Raw genomic sequence first — 12,592 nt, forward strand, 5'->3', positions numbered from 1 at the left:
ATTGTCTTAAGTTTATTAATAAAGAACAGAGATTTATGTGATACTAAGCAAAGAGAACAGAAAGAGAAAATGGTTACAAGCAAACAAAATAACATGCTTTATAGGCCTAAAACGTAATTCTAGCAAATTGTGTCTTCTTAAATGGCTTTCTCACTTACAGCATCCCCATCCGTTCCTGGTAGGAGGATCCAATGTTCAGAGAATCAGAGGGTGTTGTCCTTTTTGTTACCAAAAGTCATGAACAACTAGAATGTCTTTTTACTCTCCTTATATTTCCCCAAACCCATTGTCTATGCCTTGAGAGCCAGGTAGATTCCCTAGGGTACAGACTCTGTCCTCCAGTGTGCTTAGTACACTGTTTCCTCCACCACTTGTAGCTTGATTGTTTACCTTATATGTTAATATACTTTCATGGTCAATCCATATTCCATTATCTGTGTCAGGCTTGATTTATGCACTGTCTCCAAAACACATTTTAAGAATATATATCTGGCACATATACATAACTTTATACACAGTCCATACACACATCATGGTGTTCCTGACCAGCATGTCACCAGTTTACGTATGATACCTTATAAGAAACACTGTTATAGGACAATATGTGTGCAGTTGATTCAGTATAGGCCAAGACTATAGCAGGGTTAAAAAAGAACTAGAGAAATTCATGGAGGATAGGTCCATCAATGGCTATTAGCCACAATGGACAGGGATGGTGTCCCTAGCCTCCGTTTGCCAGAGGCTGAGAGTGGGCACATTCAGCACCCCTGGAGTCAATGCCTATGCAGGATGTAGTTGCTGAAATTGCAGCTACTGCCCAGGATCAACTAGAATAACTTTTAAAAAGCTTATAAAAACTATTATATATAATTTGGTTAATTTGACCTTGCTACTGAGAAGATATTAGAAAAAGCATTTAAAAAAAACAAATACTATTATTGTTTTCCCCTCCCTCAGGCACACCAATGATTCTTATATGAGTGCTGATTTAATTTTCCTTTCAGTCCAGTTAGTTTTAAGAGGCATTTTTTAAAAGACACTACCAGACAGAAAAGCAAAGCAAAGCAAAACATTCTCTCTTCCTATTTTTTATAGTCTTCTCTCCTTGTCACAATATCTTCACTTGATATTACAAGTTGTAAGCAGAGGCAAGAAGATGGTCAGACTACTGCAAGGGGAAAATTTTAAAAACTGTGCACTAGAATTTATTTATATGACTTTTACTGATGTTCATGTGAGTCCTGAAACTAAATCCTTAAATATTCCTTTGAATTAAATCTCCAATTAAAGATGGCAATCATAGTAACTTTCCTGGTGCCCCACTGATTTTCTTAAAAGACCTCACAGAATTAATAGAAATTTTCATAGTAGAGGGACTGGTAAAAATCAAAGGATCTGGCCTAGACACTTCCCCTAAAAGTTATGAGGGAGTCCTCTTCCCAGCTCCAACTATTTTGTGCAAGCTCATTTATAGGGGCCCAATCCAGTAGGTGAACTCTGAGTAGGCTTTTCAGATTGGATCCTGCAGGCAAGTTTGGCAGAGCAACTCCTATTTTCCATGGTTCATGAATCACTCTGGGACTTAGGCTCTGGACCCCTTGGTTGGGGCAGCAGCAGATACCCAGAAGCAGAAACATAGGTGCCTATGGAACATTTACTGCAAAAATTTAGATGCCAAATGAGTTTAGGCACTTGCAGGTTCAGGGGCACACTTACTGGACTTCTGTGAAACCCAGTGGAGCCTGATTTTGGGGTTTAGGCATGTAAAGTGGTAATTAGGTACCTACATTCTTCTGTGAATCTAGTCTCTGGATGATATTTATTTCTTTTGCCTTCAGACTACCATAAACTAACAGCTGGTCTACACTGTCGACAAATCCATACCCGTAAAAGATGTAGCTATACTGACCTAACCCCTGGTGTAGACAGTGCTAGGTTGATGGAAAAATTCTTCCATTACTCTAGCTCTACTGCCTCTTGGGAAAGTGGATTACCTACACCGACAAGATAACCTCTTCCATCGGTATAGGTAGAGTCTATACTGATGTGTTACAGCAGCTGCAGCTGTGCTGCTGTAGTATTTCAGATGTGGACAGGCCCTAAGAAATGTGTCTCAACACTCATGGCTTGTCTACCTGGGGACACTAGGGAAGTTAAGACAAATCAACTAAAGGTCAGAAGTCAACGTGCATAAATTAAAGCACATTACCCCCCACCCAGGTGGATGTTCTGGTTCAGGAGTAAAGTAGCCTTAGTTACCTGTGCCTTAATCCTCCTCCAAGGAGGATTAATATATAGCAAACAAGTAAGACCACTTTACTTCTGATTAAGAGCTTCAACACGGGTGGAGGTGGGATTAACACACTTTAATTTATGCCCATTGACTTTTCACTTTTAGTTGGTTCTCCTTAACTTCTCCGAGCGTCCCTGTGTAGACATGCCCTCAATTTACAAGCCATTTGGACTAAACCATATTTTCCCCACACAACACCATTGTCCCCATTCAAACTGTAGCCTGATCTACAGATTATGTATAAATTATTTTGATTACTTAAGAATTCCCAGTTATCACTTTGAGGGTTGACAGGTTCTTGACCCAAGATCAGGCCCAGTATTACTAAAATTACAATATAGTTGTGCACACTCCGATGTGCACAGTTGCAACACTCACACTATAGAAACTCTTCTATATTTACAATAATTTATTAATACATTTAGCACAGTCACAAACACTCTAACCAGTAAGGTGGACAGAGATAATACAGAATGTACATCTGAACATTCATATACTCTCACCATCACTTGCAGATGAACTTAAATTGTTAGCCATTATCTTCCTCATCATTACCAGTTGCAATCATTCCGGCACCTCCCAAGGGCTACATCTCTCCCTCCCTCCTCCCCCCCCCCAGCTGGGATACAGCTTTTATAAAATGTTACACGGATACCACTATGTCTAATACATATTCAGTAGGGGGTTCTGCCCTCTTCCTTATTTGTATTTCCTCAGGCTACTAATGTTAGGGGTCATTCTCCTATAGATTAGTTTCTTAATGATCTCAGCTTATTATCAAGTACTTCAACTTGTTGCCATGGCACTCCTGTGTTCAGACATTTGCAGGCATTCTATCCAAAAGCTGGTGTTGGCTGATGTCATTATGGGCAAAATTCCCCCTCACACTCTGTTCCGCAAAACTTAGGGGTGACCATTAGGTCATTTATCTGTGTCAAAGTTCATAGGCCTCAAGCCTTATGCTAACTGCTGAAGCCAATGTGTTACAGGATACAGGCCTGTAGATTCCTTGCATTCCTTGCTGAATATAATGAAGGCAAGGCAGTAAATATAATAAAGCCAAGCTTGCCCTAGGGGCTACAAAATCCAAGGAGACTTCTATGGGAAAGAGAAAGTATGGCCTTATCAGGGAATCTGAGTTCCATTCCTGCTGTGTGACCTTGGGCAAGTCCTTCACCTGTCTGTGCTTCTGTTTCCTCTCTCATCCTTTGTCTGGCTTGTCTGTTTGAGACAGTTCCTCCTCTGGAGAGCTTACAATCTATTACTGCTAGTATTATTAGTAGTAGTATTTATTTATTTGTATTATTGTTGTGCCTAAATGTGAGGTGCCTCCTTGTGCTAATCACTGTATAAACACTTACTGTGCGTTTATACAGTGTCTATCACAAAGGGACCCCAGTCTCGGCTGAGGACTTTATGTGGTACTCTAATTCAAATTATTATTGTTAACCACAACAGGGCCACTGGATAATAGCTATTGTTTAGTGACCTGCATCACTACTTCTGTTTCTTTGGTACTAAAAAGTATTTCCCCAATCTTGGTATGTGATTCAGGAACTGTCTCTATTACATGTATGCCAGGTACTTATGAGTGTATAGAGACAGGCTCTTTGGTGTGAAATATCATGCAACAGTATATTCATAAGTCACAAGATTGGCAGGTCAAATATGATGAGTCAGCTTCTGGTTTGACTATGGAAGGAAGCTATTTCCTGATTGGGAGACAATGTATTTGACACAGGGATAGGATTCTGTATATCTAGTATAATTTGGAAGTATGTACGTTCTTGAGAAGGGGCAGCTGGCTCCTCTGAGTTAACACTGCTCTTTCAGAACTCCATCAAGCAGCTCTGTGTTCAAAACGAGGTCTCTTGCCAAATGGTGTCTGATACTGCTCTAGGAGCTTATTTGTTCTTATATATTCCTCAAACCCATTATACTCTGTTACAGCCATGTCTTGAAGCTATTATCCAAAATCCTTACCCAAGCTATGTGATCCCAGTGTCAATTAAAACTACACTACCACCCTTGAATTGATATTATTGTGTTTGCTTCCATAAACAAAAAGGGAGCCATTTGCAACTCCAAAGAGCCCCACTCAAAGTTTTTACATTTCACAAGGATGTGTTTGAGACAGTGAGCACTCTAAACTCCCTTATCAGGAGCCATGATATAATGATTGTCAAAATGTCCTGTAAACATCACATGGTACTGAGTTTCATGGCTCTCCTGTTGATGTTATTTGTATGTCAGTAGTGCCCAAAGGCCTAAACCAAATCAGGGCCCAGTGGATGTTGATTTGTTCTGTGGAAACTCTCTTCTCTGTCTTAAATCTCACTATTAAATCCATTTGCAGCCAAAATATTCTATATTTTATTTCTTGACTCATCGAAGAGAATCTAGCCCATTTGTAGTTGCATCATTTACCTATTCTTTGAGCCAAGTGCCATGCAGTAGGTGTACCTGTTTTGCTGTACAATAGTAACAGGGAAAACAAGAGAGAGGTATGACTTTTTTATCGTCAGCCCTGACCTAAATAAAAGATGAATGGTTTCTTTTATAATTTATCTTAAACTGAGCTCCACATGATAGATGACAATCTCCTTCACGATCTTTTCATTATTGCCAGGGAATCTTGAAAAGGGAAGAAAACTGTAGAGACTATAATGTAGCACATTTTAAGGGTATGTCTTCACGAGTAACGTTAAAGCACTGCCGCGGCAGTGCAGGAACGTGGCTGTGTAGTTGCAGCACCAGCGCTGGGAGAGAGCTCTCCCAGCACTGTAAGAAAACCCACCCTTACGAGGGGAGTAGCTACCAGTGCTGGTGCACTGTCTACACTACACTTCAGTGCTGAAGCTTGCATCACTCAGAGGGCTGTTTTTTTTCCTGAGTGAGAAAGTTTCAGCGCTGTAAAGTGGCAGTGTAGACAAGGCCTCACGTCTTGACATGTGCTTGAGCCTCATGGAAAAGGATTCAAGTCACTTGGAAGTTTATTCAGTTTTGAAGGATGGGCCTTTTCTGAAATCTCATACTTTTGCTCTCGTACTGATGCAGCTCCACCAGCACTGGCAATGGTGGGAAAACTAGTGTAAGATCTGGCACAATAAGTTTTAGTACAGTGTTGTCCAATTCTGAGTAATTAAACACTGCTGTTCCCAGTCGACGATAATACTTTCATTGTTACTACCAATAGCGGAAAGATAGGTACCACAGACAAGGATAGAATATACTATGAATATGCAAAGGAAAAATGGTGAAGACCTGTTTAGTTTCTGCTATTAAGATGACCTTTGATAGGATGAAATATTTCTTTGATCTGAATGTACAGACACATTCTGCCTTCCCACACAAAATGGGGGCAAGAGGCAGTGGTCTAAACACAGTTAGAATTAAAATGGTTTGCGGAGCAGTAGATAAGTTATCATCAATAGAATAGTTGTACAGAAATCTTTTCTGTCATGGCTTATAAGTGAATAAATAGTAAAGATTATGAAGGATCCCCCCCACCCCACCCCCGATGCATTGGGGAACTATGTGAATGAATGTCCTAGCATTGATTAGGAGACTGCTCGGTCCAGTGGTTAGAGAACAGATACACTGAGTTCTGTTCTAGCTCTCCTACTGATTCACTGCATAATTGTGAGCAAGTCAGTTAACTTCATTGCAGCTTAGCTGCTATGTCTTTAAATCAGTGGGACTATTTGAGAAGTAAGGTACTGTTCACATACACAAGAGTGAGAGAATTTGGCCCAAAGTAAAAAGCTAAAAATTAGTGGCAATTTTTAAGTTTTGTATTTATTTTCTGCTGTTGTGTACTAAGACATTTCTAGAATTATATAGAGCATTAAATATATGTTTATGATATTTTATATTGTGCCATGAAAACTCAAAATTTTATCTCTGAAAAATAGTACTCTTTCTGCAGGGAAAAAGATACATTAAGGCCCCAGTCTTGCAAAGACTTTCATACATGCTTAGTTTTAAGCAAGTGAGTGATCCAACATATACATCAATCTTTGTGGTAGTGAGATCTTGGTTATGATGCAGGAAGATCCTTGGTGCATCACAAGGGGACTCAGTACTTAAATGTGTTATTCGAGATCACTGACTCTTTGTACAATGCTTGCAATTTTGAAGTTTAGATTTAGTTCTTAGGGGATGGTGGGGTTTAAGATTTTGGCACAATATACCTGCTGGGAAATTGACTATATTTCTATAAGATTCTTTTACTACAGAGAATATAGCCGTTGTGCATTTGTTTCAGGTATAATTAAACGAAGTTTCAGTGCTTCTGAAAGACAACCTCAGACAAGGTATGTACAATTTTAGGTTTTAAAAATCAGATTTGGTGATCGTTATTTTGAATTCCAGTGTGGATATTCCACAAATAATTTTTCCTAGTTGTCCTGGATGAAACGTTTGTGGAGTGTCTGCAAATGTTTTAATTACCTCAAGCTAGTTGAGGATCAATTAACTTGAGGTAAAAACTCTGTCAACATACTGTTATGGATTGTCTATGCACAGAAGTTGCACCAGTTTAACGAAAGGTATGACATTAAATTGATTTAGTTAAACAAGTGCAGTTTTATGACTGGACACCTTTATGTCAGTGCTAACTAGAGCTGGTAGAAAAATACATTTTTTTATTTCTGCAAAATATTTTGAACAAAGCATATTTTTGGTGGGAAAAATATGCATGTGTGTATTTAACTGTGCACACAAATGTCTTGTCCTTTGAACTACTCTAAACTAGCTAGTGCTTCTTTACAAAATTAGATAAATGTTTTGGGAAATCCATGATATGGTCAAATAGATTCTCCGGTTGCTGTCAACATATAAATGCCTTCTTGGTCTAGGGAGGAATGAGCACCAGGAGGGGTACCAAGAGGTCTTGAATACTATTCCCCCATCTTTGTTAACCGACCTTAATAGTACATAGACCTTCACAGTCCTTTTTAGTGAGGCATCACACCACTCTTAGGCCAACATTGTTACCACCCTTTTACAATGGAATAACTGAGGTTATGCAATTTGCTCAAGATCACATACAAAGTCTTTGTTAGACTGGAGTAGACTCAGATCAACTAATACCTTTTATCCACTAGAGAAGAATGCCATCAATGCAAATTTTCTGTTCCTTATAGTCACCATAGGTAAAGTGGGGCTAATAATACTTACCCGCCTTTATAAAGTGTGTTGACCTATACTGAGGAAAAAGGTTTCAATAGTTTAGTGGATAAAGGAAGGTTTTATACACTGAAGATCTGGATCTAACACTCCTTTGCTGCATGTTGAAGGCAAATAAATAGAACCTTAAATGTATTATTGTATAAAAACACTCATGCTTTTTAAACCAGTCTCATGATTATATTGGAACCTGACTCGTGATTTTGGTTGTCAGTCCTGTCTACTACTTGCCAGAAACTTTGTCAATTAAGGATTGTTGTTTTTTCACCCTGCTGAAGCAAGTCAACCTCTTTTTGTGGTTTTGTGGGTCTTTTTTGTTTTGGACCAGATCAGAGAAAAGCTCTGCACAGTGGTACATGCACCTTACAGAGGCAGGTGCAATATGTTGTTTCTTTCAACATTGTGTGGCAAATTGCCGGCACTACTATGATGGGTCTCATGCTTTCTCTTCTTGGGGGGGTGTGTGTGTGTGTGTGTGTGTGTGTGTGTGTGTGTTTCAGGGCACCATTTCTTGCCCCTGAACTGGGGTATTAACTGCCCCACTAGTGTCCTAGAGGAGGGGAGTGGAAAGGGAGGGACCCAGGCCAGCCCTCTACTCTGGGTCCCCGCCCAGGGGCCCTAGGGATAGTGGTAAACTACTAGAACTAGCAGTTCCTTCCCCGGGCTACTTCCCTCTTCTGCCTTTCAGCTTGTGGGGCTTCCTGCCCTCCCTCTGCACAAACCAGGTGTCCCTTTACCTAGGGTCTTAGTCTTCTTAGCCCACTGCAGCACCTTTCCAAACTCTCCTCTGCTTCCCTCCGAACTGCTCTCCGCCCCAACACCAATCCACTCTGCTCCAACACCTCCAAACTGCTCTCTGCTCCTCCAAACTGCTCTCCGCTCCAATGCCAATCCACTCTGCTCCAAGTCCTCCAAACTGCTCTTTGCTCCAACGCCAATCCACTCTGTTTCAAGTCCTCCAAACTGCTCTTTGCTCCAACGCTTCCAAACTGCTCTCTGCTCCTCCAAACTGCTCTCTGCCCCAACACCAATCCACTCTGTTTCAAGTCCTCCAAACTGCTCTCTGCTCCTCCAAACTGCTCTCCGCTCCAACGCCAATCCACTCTGCTCCAACGCCTCCAAACTGCTCTCCGCTCCTCCAAACTGCTCTCCGCTCCAACGCTAATCCACTCTGCTCTCCGCTCCAACGCCAATCCACTCTGCTTCTCCAAACTGCTCTCTGCTCCAACTCCTCCTCTTGTCTGATTGAAGCAGTGGGTTTTTATCATGTGACTGGCTTCAGGTGCTTTAATTAATTTAGAGCAAACTTTCTTCCCTCTACAGGGAATAAGGCTCCCTTCTAGCACTCTCCTGCTGCCCTCTGGCCTGGACTTTCCTTGCTTTTTGCCCCTGCTTCAGTTCCCCCGCCCAACCGGGCCAGACACTTTTTCTTTTTCTTCGTTTTGTTGGGGTTTTTTTGCTGCCGTTCGAGTACTGGTCGGCTGCCAGCTTGCCTGCCAGCCCCCCCACACCTGCCCTCGGACGCTGCTATTGCTTCAGCTGCAACCCCCGGAGGAGGGGGGGAGGACTGCCGACCCGCTCCCTGGAGGAGGGGAATGGAAGCCCCCAGACCCAGCCGTTTTGCTGTTTGTTTGTGGATCTGTAATTAATCGTCTTCTTATCTGCTTGGCATTTTTGGATTGCTCCACAAAGACCGGGAGAGAAGACAGCTGACAAAGACATCGCCCGGGGAAGCTACAAATCATTGTGGAGGGGGCCATAAGACTGAGTAACTTTTGAACTTTACTCTCGTGTGGGGGGAGTTTGACTGTGTCTTAACTGCATTTGTAGGGGCACAGGGGGTGTGGCACGGAGCTGCCCCCGATCCATCGGTGCCCCCCCCAACACTACTACAACCGTCACGGCCCCCCCGCCGTCCGTCCCTGCTGGCAACCTGCCATCTGCCTCTAGACTCAACTGCTTGCTTTGAATTACGTCATCCGGACCAGACGCAACAGCCGACCAAACGAGACTCTTTGGATAAACGCGTGTGGGTCCGCATTCCCCCCCCACCCCCGGACTGCCCACCCCACAGTTTGCCCCTACCACCTGACCCCAACTCCTGTTTCCTTCCCCTGTCCAGTCCGACTCATTTGGCCCCCCCCTGCCTGCAGCCCAACAGGGAGAAGTGGTTAATCTGCTTCCCCCTGCCCCCTCCTCCTTCTGGTATCCCCCCGTCTCTCCCTGCTCACGATGGCGGGGAGTGAGAGGGGTGAGGCCCCTCTAACAACCTCAGTTGCCCCTCCCCCACCTACCCCCCTGCCCAACCCCCAAGCCCCCCTCCCCACCACTGCTGCCAAAACACCTGCCACCGCCCCCGTTGGGGCATCGGCAGACGGAGGCACCGGGGCGACTATTACCGCTGCTACGCCCACCGCCCCCGCAGATTCTAGGAAAGGCCGCCCGGTTAGCCGGAAAGGCCAGGGTACGAAGAAGGGGAAGGGCCCCGCCACAACCACCAAGCCCTCCATGGCAGAAGCTGCCCCCACCGCTGCGGCCTCATCATCGACCATGGCGTCCCTCCCCGCTGTTCCCTCCACCAGCTCTGTGAGCGTCCCTCCCCCGGCCCCCAGGGCGTATGCCCGGGTGGTGGCAGCCCCCCCCCCACCTGCCGCCTCATCATCTCGCCCACCCACCGCCTCCGCTACCATCAATAGTGGCCGAGGCCCCTTTCCCACCATGACCAGGAAGCGTGGCGTCCGTTGCCTCCTGGTGCCCGCCTCGCCCCACGTGGAGACATACATGCAGGCGTTGGCGAGGGTGGTAGGACCCACAGCTATTGTGGCGACCTCCAAAATGTACGGGAAGGTCGTCTTTTTCTTAGCATCGGAGGCTGCCGCCCAGGTGGCGGTGGAGAAGGGCCTAGCGGTGGGGGGGGTGTTTGTCTCCCTGGAGCCGCTAGAAGACCTGGGCGTCCGTCTAGTCCTGACCTCCATCCCTCCTTTTCTACCCAATGCCACCCTGTTACCCACTCTCTCCACCCTGGGGAAACCCGTTTCTGTCATCAGCCCTCTCCCGTTGGGCTGCAAGGACCCCACCCTCCGTCACGTCCTTTTTTTCTGCCGGCAAGTGCAGTTTCTACCACTGCCGGCAGCACGTGACGGAGAGGCGCTCGAGGGGTCCTTCCTAGTCCCCTACCAGGGAGCCCGCTATCGGGTCTACTATTCCACAGGAGAGGCCCGGTGCTACCTCTGCCGATCAGCGGGGCATGTCCGGAGAGACTGCCCCTTGGCCCGGCGGGGAGGGGCACCCGAGACCCCCGAGACCCAGCAGGACATCAGCTCCGTCGTTGCCGACGCCCCTGGCCGCCCGAGATCTGAAACCACCTCTCCTCCCGCTCGATCCACCGCTGCTCCTGCCCAGGCCCAAGAGACACCTCCCCTACAACGCCCAGACGAGCGAGGGAGCCCCGCCCTTGCTGTTAACGATCCAGCAGAGCCTATGGAGGAGGGTGCAGCAAAGATATTACCAGGCATAGGAGAGGGCCCGCCCCAAGGAGAACCGCCCCCCCCTCATGTTGCCTCACCGTTACCCCCCCGAGCCCCTGAACCATCGCCTCTGCCCCCCGACACGACCCCTGCTAACCAGCCCCCAGACGATGCTATGGAGGGCTGGACCCTAGTCCAGGGAAAGCGAGGCAAGCGGAAGGCTCGAGCTCCACTGCACCCATCCGATGCGGAGGCCCCCCGGAAGACCAGGAAGGGAGGCACTGACACTGAGCCTTCCGCTATGCCCACGAGTGAGATCCAGCCGCCGGTGTCGGGAGGGGAAGACAAAATAGCACTGGAAGGTAGAATCTCCCCTCCACGGGAGACCCTCCCCTCCGAGACCCCTGAGGAAGCCCCTTCTGCCTGAATATCACCCGAACCCCCCGCGAATCCCGAAACGACCATCGTAGCGGGCGCCAGAGGGGAGCCCCCCGGGGTGGCAGAAGATGACCTCTCCTCCATGTATGAGGAGATCAAGGCCCTAGGTTTGACCCTGGTCACCCAGGGAGAGAATGACGTACTGCCAGCTGGCCTCGATCTGGGCAACCTTACCCCAGTCCCCCTTTCCCCATGCTCCCTCCCCCTAACTGCCTTCCCGGGCGAGCACCCTGCAGAAGGTGGTCCACCACCTGATGCCATGGCCGCCAAGACCACCACGGAGCCAGCGCCTAGCGCCACTGGGAGCCCCGTCCCTTACCCCTTAACCCTCGACCCTGCTCAGAAGGCACCTTCTTTTAGCTGCTTGCCTCCTGAAGCCTCGTCTCTGCCCCCACCCCTGTCCCTGCCCAATCCACCTCCTCCTGCAATGCTATTGCTGCCCCTGGGGTTATTTCCTTCCCGTTTTTTGTGGATCCCCCCCAAGGAGCAGCCTTTGCATTTTCCTGCCGTGACCCATTAGGAGCTGCAATTTTCCCTCCACCATTCTCTTCTGCCCCAAGGCTTGAGACGGACCTAATAACTTTAGCCTGGCAGACGCCCCGTCGGTGGTCTGCACCCTGCCTGCCCGCCTCAGCGGACCACGTGGCTGCACCAAGAGCCCCACCAGGGAATAACCCGGAAATCGCAACAGTGGGCCAGCCTGTATTCCACCTTGGTCCCGAGGCCTGTCGGGGACATTAGTTGGCGGCTCCTTCACGGAGCTGTGAGCAACATGCCCGTGAAAACGGGAGTGTTTTTGGCACGGTTCACCCCCATCCCGGATACTTGCCCTTTTTGCAATGTGAGGGAAACCCTGGCGCACATACATTTAGAGTGTGCCAGGCTGCAGCCCCTTTTCCGGCTCCTCACGAATATTTTATTAAGCTTTTGGCTACACTTTCCCCCTCACCTTTTTATCTACACACTCCCCATCCGTGGCCCCACAAAATCGCGAGATCTCCTGGTTAACCTCCTCCTAGCCCTAGCTAAAATAACCATTTATAAAACCAGAGAGAGGAGGTTGGCTAATGAAGCGTCCTGTGATTGTGGGGCCGTTTTCCAATCCTCAGTACATTCACGTATCCGGGCAGAGTTCCTCTGGGCGGCGTCCACCGACTCTCTTGACGCCTTCGAGGAGCGGTGGGCGCTGTCCGAGGTTCTCTGC

The 12,592-nt window shown here is 46.9% G+C and overlaps 1 protein-coding gene across 1 annotated transcript in view; it reads left to right on the forward strand.

The window, feature by feature from the left end:
• The window catches only part of NEK10 (NIMA related kinase 10), a 171,800-nt gene that overhangs the window by 123,100 nt on the left and 36,108 nt on the right, over nt 1-12,592 (forward strand). The window contains exon 29 of the mRNA XM_074945638.1: nt 6,561-6,609. Coding sequence (XP_074801739.1) covers nt 6,561-6,609 — 49 coding nt within the window. The remainder of the gene's footprint in view (nt 1-6,560; nt 6,610-12,592) is intronic.

Source organism: Natator depressus, chromosome 2 (genome assembly GCF_965152275.1).
Source record: "Natator depressus isolate rNatDep1 chromosome 2, rNatDep2.hap1, whole genome shotgun sequence".
Lineage (NCBI taxonomy): Eukaryota > Metazoa > Chordata > Testudines > Cheloniidae > Natator > Natator depressus.